Source organism: Zosterops lateralis, assembly GCF_965231275.1.
Source record: "Zosterops lateralis genome assembly, chromosome: 1".
Taxonomy (NCBI): Eukaryota; Metazoa; Chordata; class Aves; order Passeriformes; family Zosteropidae; genus Zosterops; species Zosterops lateralis.
In genome coordinates, this window is record NC_139762.1 from 42,444,473 (window position 1) to 42,464,219 (window position 19,747).

A 19,747-nucleotide genomic window follows, 5' to 3' on the forward strand; every position below is an offset into this window, starting at 1 on the left:
CATGTATATAAACTATGTAAGCTTGTTTGCTTGTTTACATAGTATGCAGTTGATATACTATGTTTTAGTTTCAACTTCTAGTAGCAAACTCTATGAAAAAATAAACACAGAACAGCAAAGCTCTTCCAGAGATGAGCAAACAATGAATTAAATTCAATTCCTCACAGAATAGCTTATTCAGTAAAACATAATACCACAATGTCTAGTGGCTTCTTAATTAAGTCTTAATTATTGATTTTCCACTAGTAAATTCAAAATTTTACTGCTGCTTTTTTTCCAAGATGTTCATGATTTTCTATCAGGATGGCAAAGAGTTACCAAAACACTTATCTGTGAAGGTTTTCCCATAGTCTTTTGTCATTGTATTTCTGTTGTCGTTTATGTTTAACATCAGAAATATATTCTTAAGCACTTCCTTGCTTCCATTATCATAGATTATCACAGATAATGCAAGCCAAGTTCCAAGGACAGCACTAAGTATATGAAACAGGTAATGAATAATCTGTCTAGACAAGAGATACACCAACACTGTTCCTCTTCTCTCAGTTCTGCCAAGCTGCTAACAGCTTGGATAACAAGCTGAATATTTGTTAATACTTACACTTCTTACATTAGGAAAAAAAAATAGATTTCTCTAAACCCAGAAAAAACTTAAATCTTACCAACATCTATCTAAGGATTAAATCTCCAGTCTACTGAAAGGTTATAATGGTGAGCAAAGCCAAGGGCTATTTCACCTTCTCATCTGGAACACAGATAAATCAGTAAGCCTCAGGCAACACGTGACACTCACCTGGTGCAGCTTTTCCCAAAATTCAGGTCCATCCTCCATTTTTCTTAAGCTGGGTGGAATGTACCAAAAGCAGACGTTTGCATATTCCGGCTAAACAAGAGAACAAGTGACTCCATGTAAGATACAATAGATAGGACATATTACAGCTTTTCAAAGAGTTCTGCTTTATTTTTGGGAGAGAGTGAGTTCATATCCTTTCCTTTAAAGTTTCCTTTTCCAAGCCACCTTTTGTTTCCTTTTTTTTGAAACCAGAAATAATTTTTCAGATCATCTATTCCTCTTCTTGCTGCTAGGGGCTCCTTTTTAATTTCTTCTTCCTATATCCATCTTTAACTCTATTTTACTCAGGCTAGAAAAAGTATAAGAGAGGCACAGAAAGGTAACTTACAGAATTCATATTTGAAGCAACTTTAAAGAACACACTTTCTTTTTAGTGTTTTGGGGTTTTTAAATGGAAATTTCCAATGATGCCTTTTATACAAACACAAAAACTCAACTTTTGTGATCATTTAACACTTGCAGATCTCGTCACTTTTCTACTGAACAATGCCAATATGCTCTCATTTCACAGAGCACACTATACAGTGCTGGACTTAATGCTGAATTTCTCAATTTCCACATCTTATAGGAATCTCAAGACCCCTTGCAGGGTGTGCACCATATCTTGAATGTATCTTGTCTAATATCCAAGCAGGCCTTTTGAGCAAAGACTGAGACTCCACATGTCTGCTTTTCTCCAGGGAGATATTGCCTTTAAACTCTACTGAGCTGCAAGGCTCCCAGCAGAAGTGGCTGTTCACCATGCATTATAAAATAAGGCATTTTGTGCTTATGAGGTTTCTGTATCACATATGATTGAGAAAATGCTCCCAGCAGGCCAGTCTACAGTCTCTATACATTTCTGCTCATTTGGAGCTTTTTTGTTGTTGTTGTTGTTGTTTACCTGCAGAACAGTAATATGAGGAATAAATAACACCTTCTGGTCCCATCCCACACAACCCATAAATCACAATCTTGACCTACACTGATTGCAGCACAGCATTCAGATGCCATCTAGATTATAATATGGATTATGATAATTTGGATTGTGAACTCACACACCCCACTCCTCTCCCACATGCTATCCTAATCAGTACTAGCTGAAAGAAAAAAAAAACACTGTTAAAAGGGAGCTTGGTGGCTGAGTCACAGCATCTCTTTGCCCCACGGTTGATGTGACTGCTATTATAATCCCAGGCAGCCTCCTGAATGAGGAGAGCTCACCAGCTGAGACATGTTCTTCCATGAAAAGCCACTGAGAGCTGCTCATATCATTTTCCGCTTCACTTCAAAGAATGCATTAAATACTATTTAATCATCAAGAAGAATATGATTGTCACCAGGAACTGAGCTGCTAACCTGCCATGTGCTGCCACTGAATGGATTAAAGATCAGCTCTTAAAGTCCCATTTCTTTCCCCAAAGACCTTGCTTTGAGTACACATGTAAACACAGACCCTGAAAAGGCAGCACCTTCCCCATAAGAACAAGCACTAGCTCAGTGTTACAGGGTTTATTGCAAAACTATCTAAAATCAGATGGCAGGAGCAGACAGATGGCATACATTACCATATTGCCATTGCCTATATTGCCTTCTTGATTATCTCAGTTTCCTTTCACACATCAAATACATCATCGCCCTTTGAAAATACCATTCATCCTAGAAAACTACCCCCAGCCATGCTTCACACTCTATTTCTGGTTATCTTGTCACAGGTCTTTTCCAAGCAGGTAAGCAATTATACCACAGAAGAGTTCAAGATAACTCAAGCACAAGCGGCATTTCCAGGCTTTAGAGCAATTCTCATTACAGATTTTTCCTCACTGCATGTATCAGAGGATCATCTTCCTAAGATTCTTGTCTGAAGCCCATCTTCCCTTCAGAGGGGCCTTGCACAGCTGGGCCTCACTGCCTCATAGCAGCTTTTCTTTGAATTTTCATTGCTTATCTTCCTGCACTCCTGAAAACTCTTAGCCCTTTCAACTTCTCAACTCACAGAAAAACTCATAGAACTCAAGAAGCTCCACTTCTTTCTCAGAGTCCATACTACAAAACTCCCTTCAAACCCACTTTAAATCCAGGTGTCCCATTCCTGCAGGAACTATACAACAACCTCTGCTCTTACCAAAAGTTTTCACATCTACAGCAGATCTGGACTCTCTGCTAAGGTCTACAATAAAAAGAAATGGACTTTTAACAGACTTGCCACTTTACTAACCCCATCCTGTGCTGCTGGCCTAAAATTCTTCAACTGATCAGCAGTTTTCAAAGTTAAAGAGAAAAGTTTACATTATATGAAATATTTTTCATTTTTTTTTTTTATTTTGTCTAGCCTAACTTGGAATGCTCACGGCGACACTTATTGCATTTCCCATCCTCCTCTATGTACTCTCTTCTTCATGATCCCACATACCTGCCTGTCTTTCATACAAGTACATTTCCAACAATTCAGAAAGTTTTTATACAAATGACAGGTCTTTGCAACACCCTCAGATATCAGCCTTATTAAAGAGCTGAGGACAGGTGGAAAAACAGTACTTAAGCTCTATTCTCTTCACTAACTCTCCCCCAGGCAAGATCACCAAACAGAAAATAAGCCAACAGGTTTAGTAAAACAAGTGAAACGCACAACTTTCAGGTAGTTTTTAGGAAGATGGGAGTCAAAAAAAATATGGACTTTAAAAATGAAAATTCCATTTTTATGATGAAACTATTTTTCTATCCAGCACTCAGTCTTATCTGTAGGTCTGGCAAGCACTGCTTTTTTTACAGCCAGCCTCTTCAGTCTCACAGAAAAGTGCTCCATCTACACCCCCTGAGGCAATACAGGACCAGAAGCTGGAGGAAATTAGGTAGAATGATGGTAGGGAACAGCACATGTTATGTGTGTTCAATCATATCTGTGGATCTCTAATACATAATCTTACTAGATTAGATACTTTAAATACAAATTGGTTATTGACTAAAAAGAACAAAATCAGACAATGGACACTTCCTAACAATAACAACAGTTCAGTTCTCCTTTCACTTACCTCCAAAAGAAGCTGGAATCCTTCTCTTTTTTTAATTTCTTCCACTAAATATCTGTAATTTAAAAAATCAGGGGTTTAAAGCACAGAACAAAACACCATACACAGACAACAACAACAACAACAAAAAAAGGTCTTAAACATGTATTTCTTTTTTCTATTTTTTCCACATTAAGAAAACAACAGAGTTAAACCTCATTTCTACCTGCTGTGAAAATGCAATAGCTATCAGTTCCTAGAAACAAAGAAGGCCACAGCCAGCCAAGGAGCACTGAGGAGAAGCCAAATTCTGTCCTCAGGCACAGATTTTCAGCAGAGCCACATGGCACAAATTGATCCCATTTGCATCAGGTGGTGAACTTTCCTAATGCAAATTAATACCTCCATTCCTTGTTCTCAAGTGCCAGTGCTGGGTTGCTGTGTTATTTCACAGTCCCTCTGACACCTCTTGCATTCTGCTATCACCAGGATCTCTTAGCTTAGCCCAGAATTTTAAAAGTTTGAACATACTTCAAGCTCAGCAATTTTCCCAGTACTGCCCACATTCCACACAGTGCAACTTTCCATTCAGTGGGCCACTGCTTATGTACAACAATCCCTGGACCTCCTATGCTAGCAGTGTATTAAAATAGGATTTTTTTTTCTTTTTCACCTGTTACACGTGAAAAACACAGAAGCCTTCACTGAAAAGATGGGTTTGAATCAAAATTTTGGATACAAACAGCTTCAATTTACAGAAATTTTTGAAACATGACCACAACTTTGCCATGGCACATATCACACAGGAATTCTGAAGCAAGGAGGACACAGATGGGAATTCTGTCTTGCTTCTCCCCCCCTTAAAACCTTACAAAGAAAATTTTCAACAAATTCACTGCAAAATTCACACTGCTTTTCCATTCCAACAAAATTATAGTCTTCCACATGAAGACATTGCTGTCTAACATTAATAAATCTGATACAGTTAAACTACTGATTGTGCACAAATCTGTTCTTCTCTTACATTCACTATTTGACATTTTCCTGTCTGAAGATGCATTACTGGTCATCGCACTAGTAATTCTTTTCAGTGAGAAAGAGAAATATTGTGAAAATAACCTCCCTTCGTCCTACCCACACACCTGAAACTTGCCCCCCACAGGGACATCTCTAGCACAGTTGTCTCTGCAATGCTTTCTCCTCAGCAGACATGCTGCAGGAACAGGCTGGCTGGGGAAGCAATAAACAATACCCTAGATGGCACAACTTTTTCCAAGCAGAGCATGGGGAGTTGTCACGCTGTTTATCATTAAGAAGTGCTGTGCCTGTGACTCACTGCCTCCCAGCACACATCCCAGCAAAGCCACAGCTGTGGTGGAGGGCCAGTGCCCACACACAACACCCAGCTCAGGAGCTGTGCTGTGCACTGCTGAGGTGTTTCCTCTCACTGGAACAAGTCACGGTTCTAGTCATTTCTGCTGTGACCCTTCAGATCCTCCTGTGTGCTTTGTTTGCTGTTACCTGGCTGTTAATGTCCACACTACTGCTTAAGTTGAAAGAGAGACATGATTATCTGTAGGGTAATTATCTTATGTCAAACAAGCTTGCTGCTTCTGTCCTGTTTACTAGAAGATACTTGTCTGTGCCATAAAACCAGTATTCAAAAACATCAGCAGGCTATTCATATGAGAGTGGCCTTCAAATTTTTTTTCTTTTAATAAATTCTGAAAATGAGACCTATGCATAATCACTTGCCTTTTTTTTTAAGGTCTTGAATTGTTAGAGCAATTTTGCAATGCTTAATACCTTTCCCTCTTACCTCGAGTGCCTTTATTTTATATCACCTAGGTAAAAAATTTGACGTAGGCTACCTGATGTCAGTCAGGTTCACAACACTGTTAATCATGTTCTTAACTACACTGCCAACAACCTAAGAAGGCAGCCATTAGAAAATCCATTGCCCATGATTTATCTTGCCAGGATCATTTGATGGCAGTAGAGCAATTTACTTTGTGCATCTTTCCACAGTTGACAGTGAAGTTTTATTATCATGTCACAGTTGTAGTATGTTAGAAGGGCTTGAGTCTTAGTGAAAACCAAAGTACACAGAGAAATGTCATTTGCTATGATTAAGCCTTGCAGAAAATAAGAGGTGGAGATCTGCCGTGAATGTAGACATATGCCTGCTAACAGTGGGTGTCAAAGAGGAAACAGGCAGAAAAATTCAAAAGAAGATGAAGCATAAAATGCAGAGGTGCTTATATAGTAACTATAGTTGTATTCTAAAAGCAGTTTACTTCTATTTTCTTTATAGTGTACTTTATAAAGCAACATCCCTACATCAAAAATAATTGGGGGAAGAAAATACGCAGAAAAAATCTGAAGTGATCAGCTGGATGCTCTACTCTACATATTTTTAAAAGCAAGCCTTTCTAAATAGATAGCGTAACAATGATCCTGGGATATTTAATAACCTGAAAGCATGATTCATCTCTAGAACAAGAAGATATAATTGGAATAGCCAATAGGCAGAGTTTGCTGCATCAGAAATATATGCCTGCAATGACCCTAAAACATTTTCATATCTGCTTGGCTACCAGCAAAAAAGAAAAAGTAATCTTGCCCTTAAATTCTATAGTCAGTGGACTAATTCCAGAATTAATCCAGGTCTGTGTTCAGGAACACTGAAACACTACCCTTGCAATTGAAGTAACATCTGCTGTAACAAATGAGGAAAAAGGCTGCATAGCTGAGTAGTTGGTAAACATGGTACAGTGCCCATGTCCATGCAAACTCAAGATGGCAATGCTACCACTGTGAAGAATCTATTTCATCAGATAATGCCTAAAAATTAAATTTCTTCCTAATGGAAAAACAAACCAAAAACCAGAAGAGACAAGCCAGTCACTCCTCAGAAGTGTTACCATCTGAATCGTAATGTTAAACAGAAATATCGATCCCAGAAATGTCATTAATCACTACACAGTCAGTCAAATGACCTTGGCCAGTGACCTTGATAAGACTGAATTCTCCTACTGATAGTGGAAAGGATTACTTACTCTGAACAGACAAAGAACGGTACAATGCTTCGCAACAAAAATAAGGTGCAATTTAACCAGAACATATTAAAAAACACATAACCAGCCAAATAAGTGAGTGGCTTTAATAAAATAAAATAGAGGAAAAAGTCACAGCTTTTTTCAGCTTTTCTGGTTTTGGTTCTTTCTTTTATTCCTTTCAAATCCACCTTGGGTTTAGGTCAGGATCATTTTTATTTTTTCTTTAAGAGACTTCATTAGAGTCAGACTATTCCTTTAATTTTGACTGAAGTAAACATTCAATTCTTTTGGACTTGTTATTTCATATAAAAAGTAAAATCTCAATACCAATTATTTGACTTAAGGCAGTATATAGCTAGTTTGGTGTAGCTTTCATTGTGCTTTCTCTTGTATAAATTCTGAACATACATTTTACTTAAAGTGAACTTCTTTTAATGGTCCATCATCTTATTTCAAAATAATTTCTTCTAAGAGAAGAGAAAACCACCTGTGTATGGAAGTTTCTTCCCAGAAACCAAGACATCACTATCACTTTATAAATACCTTTTACCAAGAATTTTGCTGAATTCACTTGTGAAACTCGGTTCTGCGAGACCAAAAACTTAATGAAATTGAAGAGTAAGGGTGGGGAAGAACACAAGAATAAGGTCTTTCAGTCCCTAGCAGAACATACTGTAAGCATTAAGAACTTAAGCAAATTTGAGAAAAACCACTCATTGTGTCAGAACAATATTACTTTCATATACCTCTACTAGATCCTAATATTAACACAATGTCCTCATATGAGTTTTCCATGATCAGTTTTTTGCATTTCCTCTTTCACAAGGAATGACATGAATAGGAAAATTTGGTTCTTGCCAGATACAGTGTGGATTCTGGCACATAGAACTTCTTTTACACCAACACCAGAACACACAGCTGAGCTAAAAAAAACATGTTTTGGTAATTCTGTCCTATGTCTATTTCAGACAACACAAATGTTCCATAATACAGACTGATAGCCTTATTTTGACTTCCATGTTTACCAACATTTATGTGTATTGCTAAAAGCAGTAATTACTATTAAATACTGCGGCAAATGTAATAACACTAATTACTGTTGTTATTAGTTCCACCTATTGTACACAAACAAAAGGATAGAGGCAAAATGTTCTGGGATATGGAGTATCAGCAGTGACAACATTTCAGCCAACCAAACAGACTAGACATACTCAAAACTGTGAGACAGTACCTTGCCAAAGCCAGTGCTCTGTTTACTCTCTCCTCAAGGCCTGTAGTTCCCAATGCTTTCCACATCAGCCAGAATTTGAAGGCATCCGGACGCCTGCTGCACTGGATGGACTTGTCACCAGTGTCATAGCTGACATCATAGAACTTGTCCTGCTGGAACAGGTATGCAGCCTCGGCAGAGTAACACTTCTTCAGGAGGCCCTATGAGGAAACATGACAGAGACTTCCATTGGTGATAAGCATTTTCAAACTTCCTTACAAGCCAAAGCCTTTATTTTCCTGTCTGTATCAAATGCTTATTAAAACAGATCTGGATAGGCAGGATACCATCCAAAGCTTATGGTGTGGTTTAAGGACCCTGGATGAGCCTAAAGTCAGTGAAATCACACTGACAACCAGCAAACATTTTTATTATCATTTTCTTCATAATGTCATGGAAGAACAGCAGGCTGAAGAGGAATTTTAACTCAGATCTCAAGAAATCATGGGAGTGAGTACCACAGAAACAATTGCCCTAAAACATATATGGATGTAAAAGAGAGAGAAAAAGGAGACACCTGTGTCCAGTGCTCCAGTCTTTAGATCACAGAATCACAGAATATTTTTAGTTGGAAGGGACCTACAAGGATCATTGAGTCCAATCCAAGTGAATGGCCCATACAGGGACTGAACCCACAGTCCTGGCATTATAAGCACCATGATCAAGAACAACCCCTGAGGAACTTCCTACATGTTCACAAATGGCTCAATCCATTCCTGCTTTGGTTAGTGGCAGGTAAGGAAGATTTTATCCCAAAGAAATAAACATTTAGCCTATCCTGCCAAATAGTCACTGTGGGTTTAGCATAGGCTGACTGTTTGAGCAGAAAAACCACAAGGAGATTAGTACAACCCAGTATTTTCTTTCACATTTCAGACAAGCGTAACATTTGAAAATAAACTTAAGAAAATATATTTAAGAAAAGATACATATGCTAATCATGATTTCTAAATAAAATTATTTTTATTCCACAATCTCCAGCCTACAGCTTCTGAGGGGTAACAAAACAGACAAAGATTAATGAGTGATGTGGCAAGCTCCAGCAGAGAACAAGGCTGAGAAACAGAAAGCACAGAGGCTGTTACAGGTTTAAAGCTACAGTGGAAGAGAAGAGACATAGGACTGGCCATTGGCTGAAGAATGAAATATCAAAATACACTCTGTAAAACTATGAAGTATAGAGAAGGGCTGGCAGAAGAAAGCAGATTTCAAGAACAGAGATGAGGGTGGCCCTGTGAGGGGCCCAGGAGGCAGAAAATGTGGATTTGTTATTGCTAAGAAGAGCACAACTCATTTTCCAATTCAATATCACTCTTCAATTTGAACCAACCAAACAAGCATTTCTCATTTCGCCCTTTTCTCTGCATCTGCTGCAAGTCTGATTTTGAAATGGCACAGTGTCTGATATAACTCTTAATCAAAGTGTCATATTCTCACAACAGAGGTACAATTCTTGATCTACATTCCAATATCCTACTTACGACTTTGGGACTGGCAATAAAACTGAGTAAAAAGGTCAAGACAATAAAAAAAAAAGATAATTAATGAACTGGCATATATAGAATAACTCTGCCTCTCTCCTAGACTTTTCAATTCCCTCCAAAATAGCAAAGCAAATAAAAAACCCCACCTGCGCACCTATTCGTTGAGCACAAAAGGAGAATACCACCAAGGTTTCTCCACAACTTCTGTAAGGGTTTGACAATCCCATTGTAATATTTGTTTGGTAAAAGTACAGAAAATTTGGTCTGAACTCTTTAGTCACAGGAGCACGTTCAGCCTTGTAAAAAGACAGTTTATATGACAGCTTGGGGGAAAAAAGGGCAGGTGACTGCTCTTCCTTTGCAGAGTGGTGACATGCAGCTGCAGCACAGCGTAGCCACAGCTGGAAAGCCAATGATGGATGCAGTGTTTTGCAGTATATAAGATTCCAACACCTACTTTCCAATTTTTTAAAATAAAAAAGGCAAGAAGATGACATTAGAAATGACACAATAGTCAAGCACTGAGGCATCCATACTTTTGAGGGGTTTTTACAGCTTTTTTTCCTCTGGCTAGCAGCTGCACAACAAGAAACAGGAGTCATTCTGTCAAGACAATGTGCTCTATTCACTTAGACCTTCATACCTTTACTTTCAGGAGAATAACAAGTTTACTAGACATGGTGTTTAAAAAAAAAGAGAAAAAAAATAAGCAAGGAGGCAGCAACATCCACAAATTTAAGCTAATTTCTTTGTCTCTTACTGACTTAAAGTGTTGAATGATGTATCTGCAGTGAGTGTACAGCAAGGTTGGTCAATGTGGCACTATCCTCTGCCTCATCAAAATGCAATGCAGCTGCACAATAGAGGATGTCACAGAATAATAGTACCTTTCATGCCTGTTATCTGATAAATAGTAACCATTGTTTGTCACAAGAAACCTAAACACAGCTGACAATATCACAAAGGACTGGGAAGTTCACTTAATGTTGCAGGACAGTTGCAAAGTTACATAGTTTTAAAAAAATGCTCCAGAGTGAAACAAATATTTTGATGGCCCTGAGTCAGCTGGGATTGTTGGTAATGTAGTTCATATTAAAAAAAAAAAAAAAAAAAAAAAAAAAAAAGCAAGTACTGTCCTTGTCTTCTGGTGCATCTCAAGCTGACAATACACGTTGGCTTGATGATCCCTTTCTACCTGCTTATCTTACTGAGAATGCAACATGCTCAAGAAATCCTGCTGAAGCTACTGATACTATCAATCTCCAGAGGCAAGTACTGTGACATCCTCCTGCGTGTCATTAGAGCAGAGAGGAAAAGAAACAAAAACCATCCTTTGTGAGAAAGAGAAAAATATTCCAGGAGAAAAGTGGAGGAGAAAGAGAAGGGAAAATAAAGGGAATGGAAAACAAAAGTCATCTCAATTTTCCTAGTCAAATGATGAAAACATAGAAGAAAAATAAAAGGAAAGAAATATGCTTTAAATATGCTTTCTAACTCAGCATTCTCAGTCCCAAGAAGATCCCAACAGTTTTCCACACAGTAACTGAGCTGCTACATCTGCTCAGAAGAATTGCAAAAGTTTCATTGGAACTGTCCCATTGGACAGCTTTGAGTTTCTGTCTTCAGCATCTTTTATCTTTCCACCCTTTTAATGGAAGTTCTAAGCCTTATGGTCAGTGTGTTAAAGTTTAGGAAATGGAAATACTGTTTTACAGAGGCCTAAGTCCACCATGAAGTTTCAAAGAGATTTTGATGAAGTCTATGTATAGTTTTTGTGTGTTCTAATTAATGGCAAAATGATGAAAAAATATGGATACTGAAAGCAAGAGCTCCAGTTTCATAATTCAACATATTTTTCTCATTGAACAGACTTACCTACAGCAAGTCTTCTGATCTCTTTCCATTTCAATTTCATTAATAAAATATCTTTTTTCCCCAAGACAAGGCTCCCTGTGATTTGCCTTTTCTGAGGCAATAAGGACAATCTTTTGAACAGCATACTTGAAAATTGTCAAAAGCAGTGCAGTGTGAAAGGACACTATAGCAATTCATTTCAAGAGGTGAGAGGGAGCTCTCAGTTGTATTAAACCCAAGCAACAGCAATGAGAATATAGCATTTCCTGTACCTGTCCTGGAGGGGAATCAGGGAGGTAGCTATCTCTATGATATTGCTGATGATGGGGAAGGGATTACATGTGGATGGCTCCCATGACCACCTTAATCAATTATATTCTGTACTAAAATGAGATTTCATTAGCTACATTGAGACTTTATTCTTAACTTATAAGTAAAAATTCAGCTTATTACCTAGAACTGATTCTTAATTACCTAAATTAGTGCTTCACTCTCAAGAGTCACAGAGCTTTGGCATTGGCGATAAACAGTAGTTCTCTGTTTATATGTAGATAATATTCACACAGATATGGAAGACAGCAAGGACAAGCTGGAATAGCTCTGTGATTTTAAGGGAGTATGTACAACCCAACACCTAGCATTTTAAGAACATATAAGACTGAAACTGACTTCACCAATGTTTTGAGATTATCGGTCCATCTAGCTTTGTGTTTAACTGCAATTCATGACTCAGAAATACCAGTGTTTTCTGAGTAAGACTATCTTGTTGGAGAAGTGATGGAACTTACTCAGGGCATGGCAGTAAAAAAGGAATAGCTGAGCACTTCTTGAGTCCTTTAAGCACTGAAGAACTACAGTCATTGATCTGAGCTTTTACAAAGTATTAACCAATCTTTCTTTCCATTTGGTGAAATTGCTTCTCTCTTCTAATCAAGTCAAACACATATGTCCCTTTCTATCTCTACCTTCCTTGGAAATATTCCAATTTTGTTTCACTAAGGCTGGAAGACACTCTTTTATCAACATTTCACTGCAGTAATCTTTTTTTTTTTCTCTTTTTTTTAATCTGTACAAGAAAATATTTAATTACAATGTTTCATTCTAACAAGCCAGTTGCAGCGCCTTAAATACATTAACACTGCTAAACCCCATTGAAGCAATATGACAAAAGAAAAACTCAAACCAAAAAAAGCCACTATTACTTTCATTAATGAAAAATTACATTGTTACCAGTACAACTGAAATGTGGTGACATCTTCTAAAGATAATCTTTCATACAGAAAGTATGAAAGAGAAAAAGAGAAACTGAAGGAGATTAATTTGCTCACTTATAATCAACTAAGTCTAATTCTGAAGTATTCCACAATTTCCAAATGGAACTCAAAACAAATGGGAAGACAGACTAACAATACTTCCTTAATCAGTCTTTCAAACAGAGATAAGGTAATTCATAAATGGGACTTAACATTCATGACTAACACTTTGCTGCTTTGACTTCTTGAAGAGTTCAGAACTTCAGAATCTGCCTGAGGTTCCTTGAACACTCACTAGCAGAGCAATGTGTGCCAGACTCTGCCAGCTCACATCTCAGCATACAGCTCCCACTGATGCATCCAAACCACAGTGTGAAGGAATTGTGTTCACATATAAACATCATCTTAGCTATAGGTATTTATGTGCTTTAGGAGAAGTGGAACACACTCCCAAGTGAGAAACTGACACATGTACTTTTCCCTTCTCTTACTGGTGCAAAAATAGCATTTTTAATGGGAAACTGGATTCAGCTGCCTGTTCTGGTATGGAAAGGATCAAAGTGAAGAAACACTTTTCTTTCAAAGTGTCTTAAATATGCATTTGATCTTTTTTATTTAAGGATTTGTATTCCAGCTAGTTAATAAGAAAGCTCAAATCTGTATGTGTGTCTGTTTGCATATAAAGGCTTCAGTGGCACATACACAGAATGAGTAAGAGCTGATTTTCCAGGAATTAGATAGAGTAAAATATCCTTCCTTCCCAATGCAGACAAATCTTCTGCATTCCAGAACGTCTCACTGTACAACAGGATCTGATGCTGTGATCCATAATAACGTCTGTTTTCACCCCTCAAAGACATAAGATTGAGCTTTACAAGTATTTCTAACACAATATTGCCTAGCTGTGGCTTAAAAGTGAAATAAGATCACTCTACCAGACCTTACACTGCACAGAAGGGAACCACAAAAAGGCTGCCAGAGCCCTGAAGTTGGAATAGTGTTTATAAAGTGACTCGAAAGGCTAGAGCAGCTAGAACATTTCAATCCTCTACATTTCTTTCCTTTTTCTTTCTGAGAAATTTCCACTATTCAGTCCAAGTAGCCTAATCATTACCTGGGGCGATATCTATGTACTGGGCCTAATTAGTTAAAAATACTGCACTGAAATCTTCCCAAGCTTGCAATTAAGACACCATATTAATCTTAGTCAATAGATTTATTCTGTTTGGTTTTCAGCTCAGAATAAAGATAATGTTATGGATGGTAACCCTGAAATCTAATCCTCTTCAATCCCACAGGCCATATTCTAAGGAAATGAGGTGGCACTCTTCCCATTGCTGTCCTGCCATGTCTCATCCCTGACCTGGAGCAATCAGCTCCAAAAGAGTGCTGATTAGCAACTGTGCTCTTTGGTCCTCATCAGTTCTTACTAACAGAAGTTAGTAACAAATTACATGGATAGGTAAGCCCAGCAGCTGAATAGAAAATATCAGTTGTTTTGACAGAGATTTATAAAAGCAATTTATAAACCATGGCCACAAAATAGTGATGCAAACCTTAGGGGCTCAATATCTTTGTGATGTTCAGTTATTTACAACCTATGGAGTATGAAGTAAAACTCACCCATAATGGTAGGCAGTTGGCATAAGTTTTAGCAGGTTTGATTTTTAAATGAAGCTTGAAGTAATAAACCTCTTACTGTTTGGTTTATTTTTTCTTTTAAGATGAAAGAATGCCACAAAGATGCAAGAAGGGATTTTTGCTACATTGCAGAGTCATCTTGAGACCAGAGCTCTGTTGTTTTCTTGCTAGACCTTTAAATTAGTCACGGCTTTTGGGAAGTCTAAATCACCCTGCTGATGAGCAGGAACTGGTAGAGTGTGGAGAGAAGGCTCAGCACCTTTACCTGCATGTGCTCTGACTCCCATCCCTCTCCCACTCTGGTGCTCCCTCCTGTACAAGGGGACATGAAGATGAGCTCTGCCTGCTTTAAAAGGACACAGCACTGCTACAGTCCCGATGGATGGCAGTTATTCTGAAGGCTATCATGAGCTTGGTGTTAAAGTGTGCCAGGCCCAGGTGACAAAATACTCCATTCTGAATGCAAATCATGTGCAGAAGCTAACAAGCAAGGGCACTAGCTGCAAAATTTGACCACTTGTGGGTACAGTGACTTGGATCATTTTCACCCTGCTCTTTTATTCATCCTTTATTAATTGATTAAGTGATGAAATTCAAAATAATATAATTCAGCCTTTGTACTGCAGTATAGTAAAACTGACTTTTGGCTATTTTCTAATTATTTCTACTTTCATATTACAGAAATGACAGCCTATTAGAATAAAAAAAAAAAAAAAAAAAAAAAAAAAAAAAAAAAAAAAAGTCAGGAGGGCTTACAGAGTTGTCTTTCACCAGAAGAGCACAGCACTGGATTCCTGCCAACAGCATTTTATGGGGATTCCAGGCAACAGAATCAGCCCTGCAAAAATCATAAATGGAGAAAAGGAGGTGAAAATTACACCCATAATCATGGGTACTTAAGAATCAAAAAAGACCAAACACAATCCAAGCAGACAGATAAGATTTCCCATATGTACCCACCCCCCTCCACCACAGCTTCAGCAATCTCTCCAACTATTTTTAAAAATGCAGCACTTATGGAAGCCAACAGGCCACGTAACTTCCACCTCAATCCCTAGTAAGTGATCCCATGGACTAAATTGACTTACCTGTGGATACCATGAAGAAGTCTGCGATGCTTTCTTGATATCAAAGCTGAGCCACCCCAAGAAGCCTGTTGGAACATTTATAGAGCCAAGAAAATATTATTTGCATCAAGTTATTTTGATAATACTTCAACTAATGATTTCTAAAGACATCTTATCTCATTTCAAACTTCATTTACTACGTGGTTAGTGGGCTAAATATTGCCTTTAGCTTCATCTCCTGAAATAAAGATGGCAGCCTGGGGCTATGCCTGAAACAGAGGAGATGTGGTCTGTGCCACTACATGAGCCACAAACCAGAGTGGCTCTTCTGTGTAAGTAAGTGCAATGAACTGAAATGTCCTTGTAGAACCAGACTCATTCCTGATACCAAGTAGAGTGCTTCCTTTCCTCCAGCCTTAAACTATCAGTGACAGCAGAAAGCCCCACTTTGCACATCTTCCTGCTAGCCAACCCCCTTCTGAGATTTCACAGGGGAAACAGTGGACAGTGATAATCTCTGGCAAGTGCAAAGGCCAAGCTCAGATTTTGCACAAATATCCATGTAAGTCATTCAAGCAAAGTCTGTCAGTGGGTAGTAGCAGCATTTCTGTCACCAGCAACCCAACTGACCTTAAAATGACCTAAGACTCCCTCAGCTCACCTAAGAACTAAGTGTGTGCTCTAAGAGTCACTTAGACCTTCTCTGTAGTGAGGAGCTCTCCACTGAAACTCCTTATTTAGTTCCATCTACTCCAGACACCCAGCTTTGGGTGATGTGTCTCTCCAGGGACTATAGAAGGAACCCAAACAACAAGTTTTATTACATAAGATTAATTTCTGGACAACCTGAATCAGAGAATGTGATTGTTTTTCATGAGTTCTGCAAGGATCATCAGGTGATGTGAACCTTCAGCTCCCAAACAACATTTTTTCACAGTGGAAAGTTAATGTAAAAACTAGACACGTCATACAGTGCATTTGAGAAGTTACTGCTAAATAAATAAATATATAAACCGATTTCAATATTCATGCAGGCAGAATGCACTTAAGCAAACTACCTGTGAAGCAAGCAAAGCTCTTTGGAGACACACAAAAGACATCAGTCCACAGAACATTTGGACTCAATTTATTAAAAAAAAAATTTAAAGAAAAAGAAAATCACTGATGTAAAGCTTCCTGACCTAAGCATAGAAAATATATGCCTGTTTGGGTTTTTTTTTTCCTTTTTTCTTTCCTTGAAATGAAAATATGTAATAGCTGATATATGAATTTTCATTGGCATTTGCTTCACAGGCCACACATTAGGAATGAGATCTGCTGTCTCTGGGAGATGGCAAAGGCTCACAAGGGAGATGAAAGTTATTAACTTGTCTTAAAAAGTCATTCTCATTAGTGCCACACACATTAATAGATCACATCATATTTTACATTGTCATGCTCACAACATCCTTGCTGAGACAAGTGCTGCTGCTACAGGTGGGGCTAAGGTAGGAAATTATTTTGCCTCATATTTCATGGTAATCCTGCAGAACCATGATTTGCAACTTCTTTTCTCCAGCTAGTCCAAATTTGCCATGCTATGGGGGATGACAAACAGAACTTCCTATTCAGAGAAAATTTTACTCCTCTCATTCTATGATTCAATAAAACAGTCACTAAGTTATTTCCTGATTTTCAGAATTTATAAACAATCCATTAAAATATAATACATTTTCACAAAATTTGCATCCAAAATTTCTGTGTTTGAACATTTATGTGTTTTACATTCTCATGCTGTTTGTGAAAAACAGGACTAGAAAGGCATTTGAGAGGTCATCTCCCATAAAGTGTGTCACCCTCAAAGGCAAGATTAGTCATACTCGTCTCATTTCTCTCAACCACATTTTTTCTACAGGTTATTAATTATTGAAAAAATTACACCTGTAATTAGTATTGAAATGAAAAATAAAAAGAAAAACCAGCAATTGCTGCCTCCACAGCATTATTTGCCCTACTTTCTGCCTTTTTTTGAAAAACTACTACTGGAGATCTAGATGAGAGAAATTATATTGCTCTCCTTGAGCCAGTCTCCTTGAATTTGTGATCCATGTTCCTTTACCCAATTCAAAGAGGGAGTGCTTAAAGATCCAAGGCTAGGGAGAGGAAAAAAAAAAAAAGAGAGAGAGAGAGAGAGAGAGAGAAAAGAACCACAAAAGCAAACAAAACAAAAGAACAAAACACCATTAATGAGAAAGTGTTTAAGAAGACTGAGAATCACTGGCTTTGTCTGGTTTTAAAGGCATCTCTAATGGTGGAGGCTGCACAACTTAACCACTTAATTTGTGTGTAACACGAATATCACCTTTTTAATTTAAAGTGTCAGTCCTAAACAATGTTACCATTTGTCACACCTGCAGTGGTCAGAGGAATAGATTAGTCCTTTTCTTTTAGCAGCACCTTTTAAAGTTTCTGTAGACTATTCTGTTCATTTGTCTTTTCTAGTTTAAATAACATCAGTATTTTCCATCTTTCCTCATTGGTCATAATTTCTAGATATGATTATGTTTATCTAGATATGATTCTGTTTATCTACATTGCTTTCCCATTTTCTAATCTTTCTCCTGTAGGGCCTTCTTGAACTGCATCTTTTTATTTGGACAAAATTTAGATAAAGCAGATGGCGTGTGAAGTAGAAAAAAAAGAATCATTTTATGTACCTCCTTTATTCAATTCTGAAAGGTATTTAGCTCTATTTGAAAATATCACTGATTTGTGAACTAGAAAAATATCTGGGGTTTACAGTAAAGATCTGCTATCTAACCAACAATCCTCACCCCGTGTTTGTGTACTCGATTACTGCAGCTTAGAATTCTATCTTTATTGAACTGCAGCCTTGTTTTTCCATTTTATTTCTCCAAATTGTCAAAATCCCTTTGATTTCTAATCCTGTCCTCCCACTGCCTTTTTCAGAAGTCTTATGTCATTTTCAAATTTGTCAGCATATTCTTTTTCATCCAAGTTATTTAAGTAAAATACCAGATAATTTCTACCCTTTGAGGAATCCTGCTCCAATTTTTTTTTTCCCCTTTCAGGGAACCACTGATATGACAGTTCTGTGGGAATGGTTTTCCAGCCAGATCTTCCTTGCTATTGGAGCTGCAGCTTGGCATGTTTCTCTGGCTTTTTTATGAGATATTGCAAAGACAGAGTAAAGCTGACTGCTTCTCCTCCATCCACAAAACTACAGAAGGAGGGCAGATTGATCAAACTAGAATGACACATTTTAAGACAAATCCAGCTGAGAGCAACACAGGGTAGGTCAAAACATGACTATTATCAACCTGTGTCCCACACAACATAATTGGTAACAAGATATGAGAAAATTACTGTTTCATATGCAGCAAATCACTTACAACCGAATGATGGGAATCACAGTGTGCACTGCCTGATTAAGCTAATTACCTAAGCACGGGATAATAGGTCAAGCCTGATTTTCTCTACTGGCCTAATAATAGGAGAAAAAAAAATAGTCAAAGTCAGGACCATCAGGGAAGAAATACTCATACATGGCATTTAAAGCTATGTGAAGACAATACATGACATATACGAATGCTAGAGGGCATATTAATGATACAAAAAGAGTTATTAAGAAAGGCATCAGAGATGGAGGTTAAAATACAATAAGCAACTGGAATGCTATGATGTGAACAAAATAAGCTTGGTATAGCCTCTGCTCTTAGGTTTGACTGAACAGCTTGACTGCCAGGGCAGTTTGGACCTACTGGTATTATCTTCTTAAAACATTTTCCTTAACTCACTTTTCCTCTCTGGCTTGTCTTCATGCCGGAGCTTATCTACTATTTCTGACTTTATTGAAATTTATCTTCCTAAAGCTTACTGAATTTCTGTTGACATTCTCCCTTTTGACCTTCCTAAGAATCACAAGCTTTATCATTTCATATTTAATGAAAAGAGTCTCCCTAAGGCAAACACCTCCATTTTTCGGATCAGAAAATATTCTGAAATGAGACAAATCAGTGTCAATCTGGAAACAACACCACTGACATTCATATAAGATATTCTTAGTAACAGCTTGTGAGAGCACTTACAGTAGATAATCCTGATGCCTATCAACGATACATGAAAAGTCCTAAATTAGACAGAACTTTACCTAGGTTTTACTCTTTGTTTTAATTGCACTGTACCTGTTTTCCTTCAAAGTTACAGCAGGCCAAAACAACAGTGAACACTTGTTAGACTGCATAATGTGTCAATCATTCAACAAGAGGCCAGGCCGTTC

At 37.8% G+C, this 19,747-nt stretch overlaps 1 protein-coding gene across 2 annotated transcripts in view; it reads right to left on the reverse strand.

Annotated features, from left to right (window-relative positions):
* Window positions 1-19,747, reverse strand: part of GADL1 (glutamate decarboxylase like 1) — a 113,701-nt gene that overhangs the window by 32,610 nt on the left and 61,344 nt on the right. For both annotated transcript variants that reach the window (XM_083873966.1, XM_083873967.1), the window contains 5 exons: window positions 15,490-15,554; window positions 15,158-15,239; window positions 8,131-8,330; window positions 3,865-3,916; window positions 794-883 (listed from right to left, as the gene is read on the reverse strand). In XM_083873966.1, coding sequence (XP_083730092.1) covers window positions 794-883; window positions 3,865-3,916; window positions 8,131-8,330; window positions 15,158-15,239; window positions 15,490-15,554 — 489 coding nt within the window. The remainder of the gene's footprint in view (window positions 1-793; window positions 884-3,864; window positions 3,917-8,130; window positions 8,331-15,157; window positions 15,240-15,489; window positions 15,555-19,747) is intronic.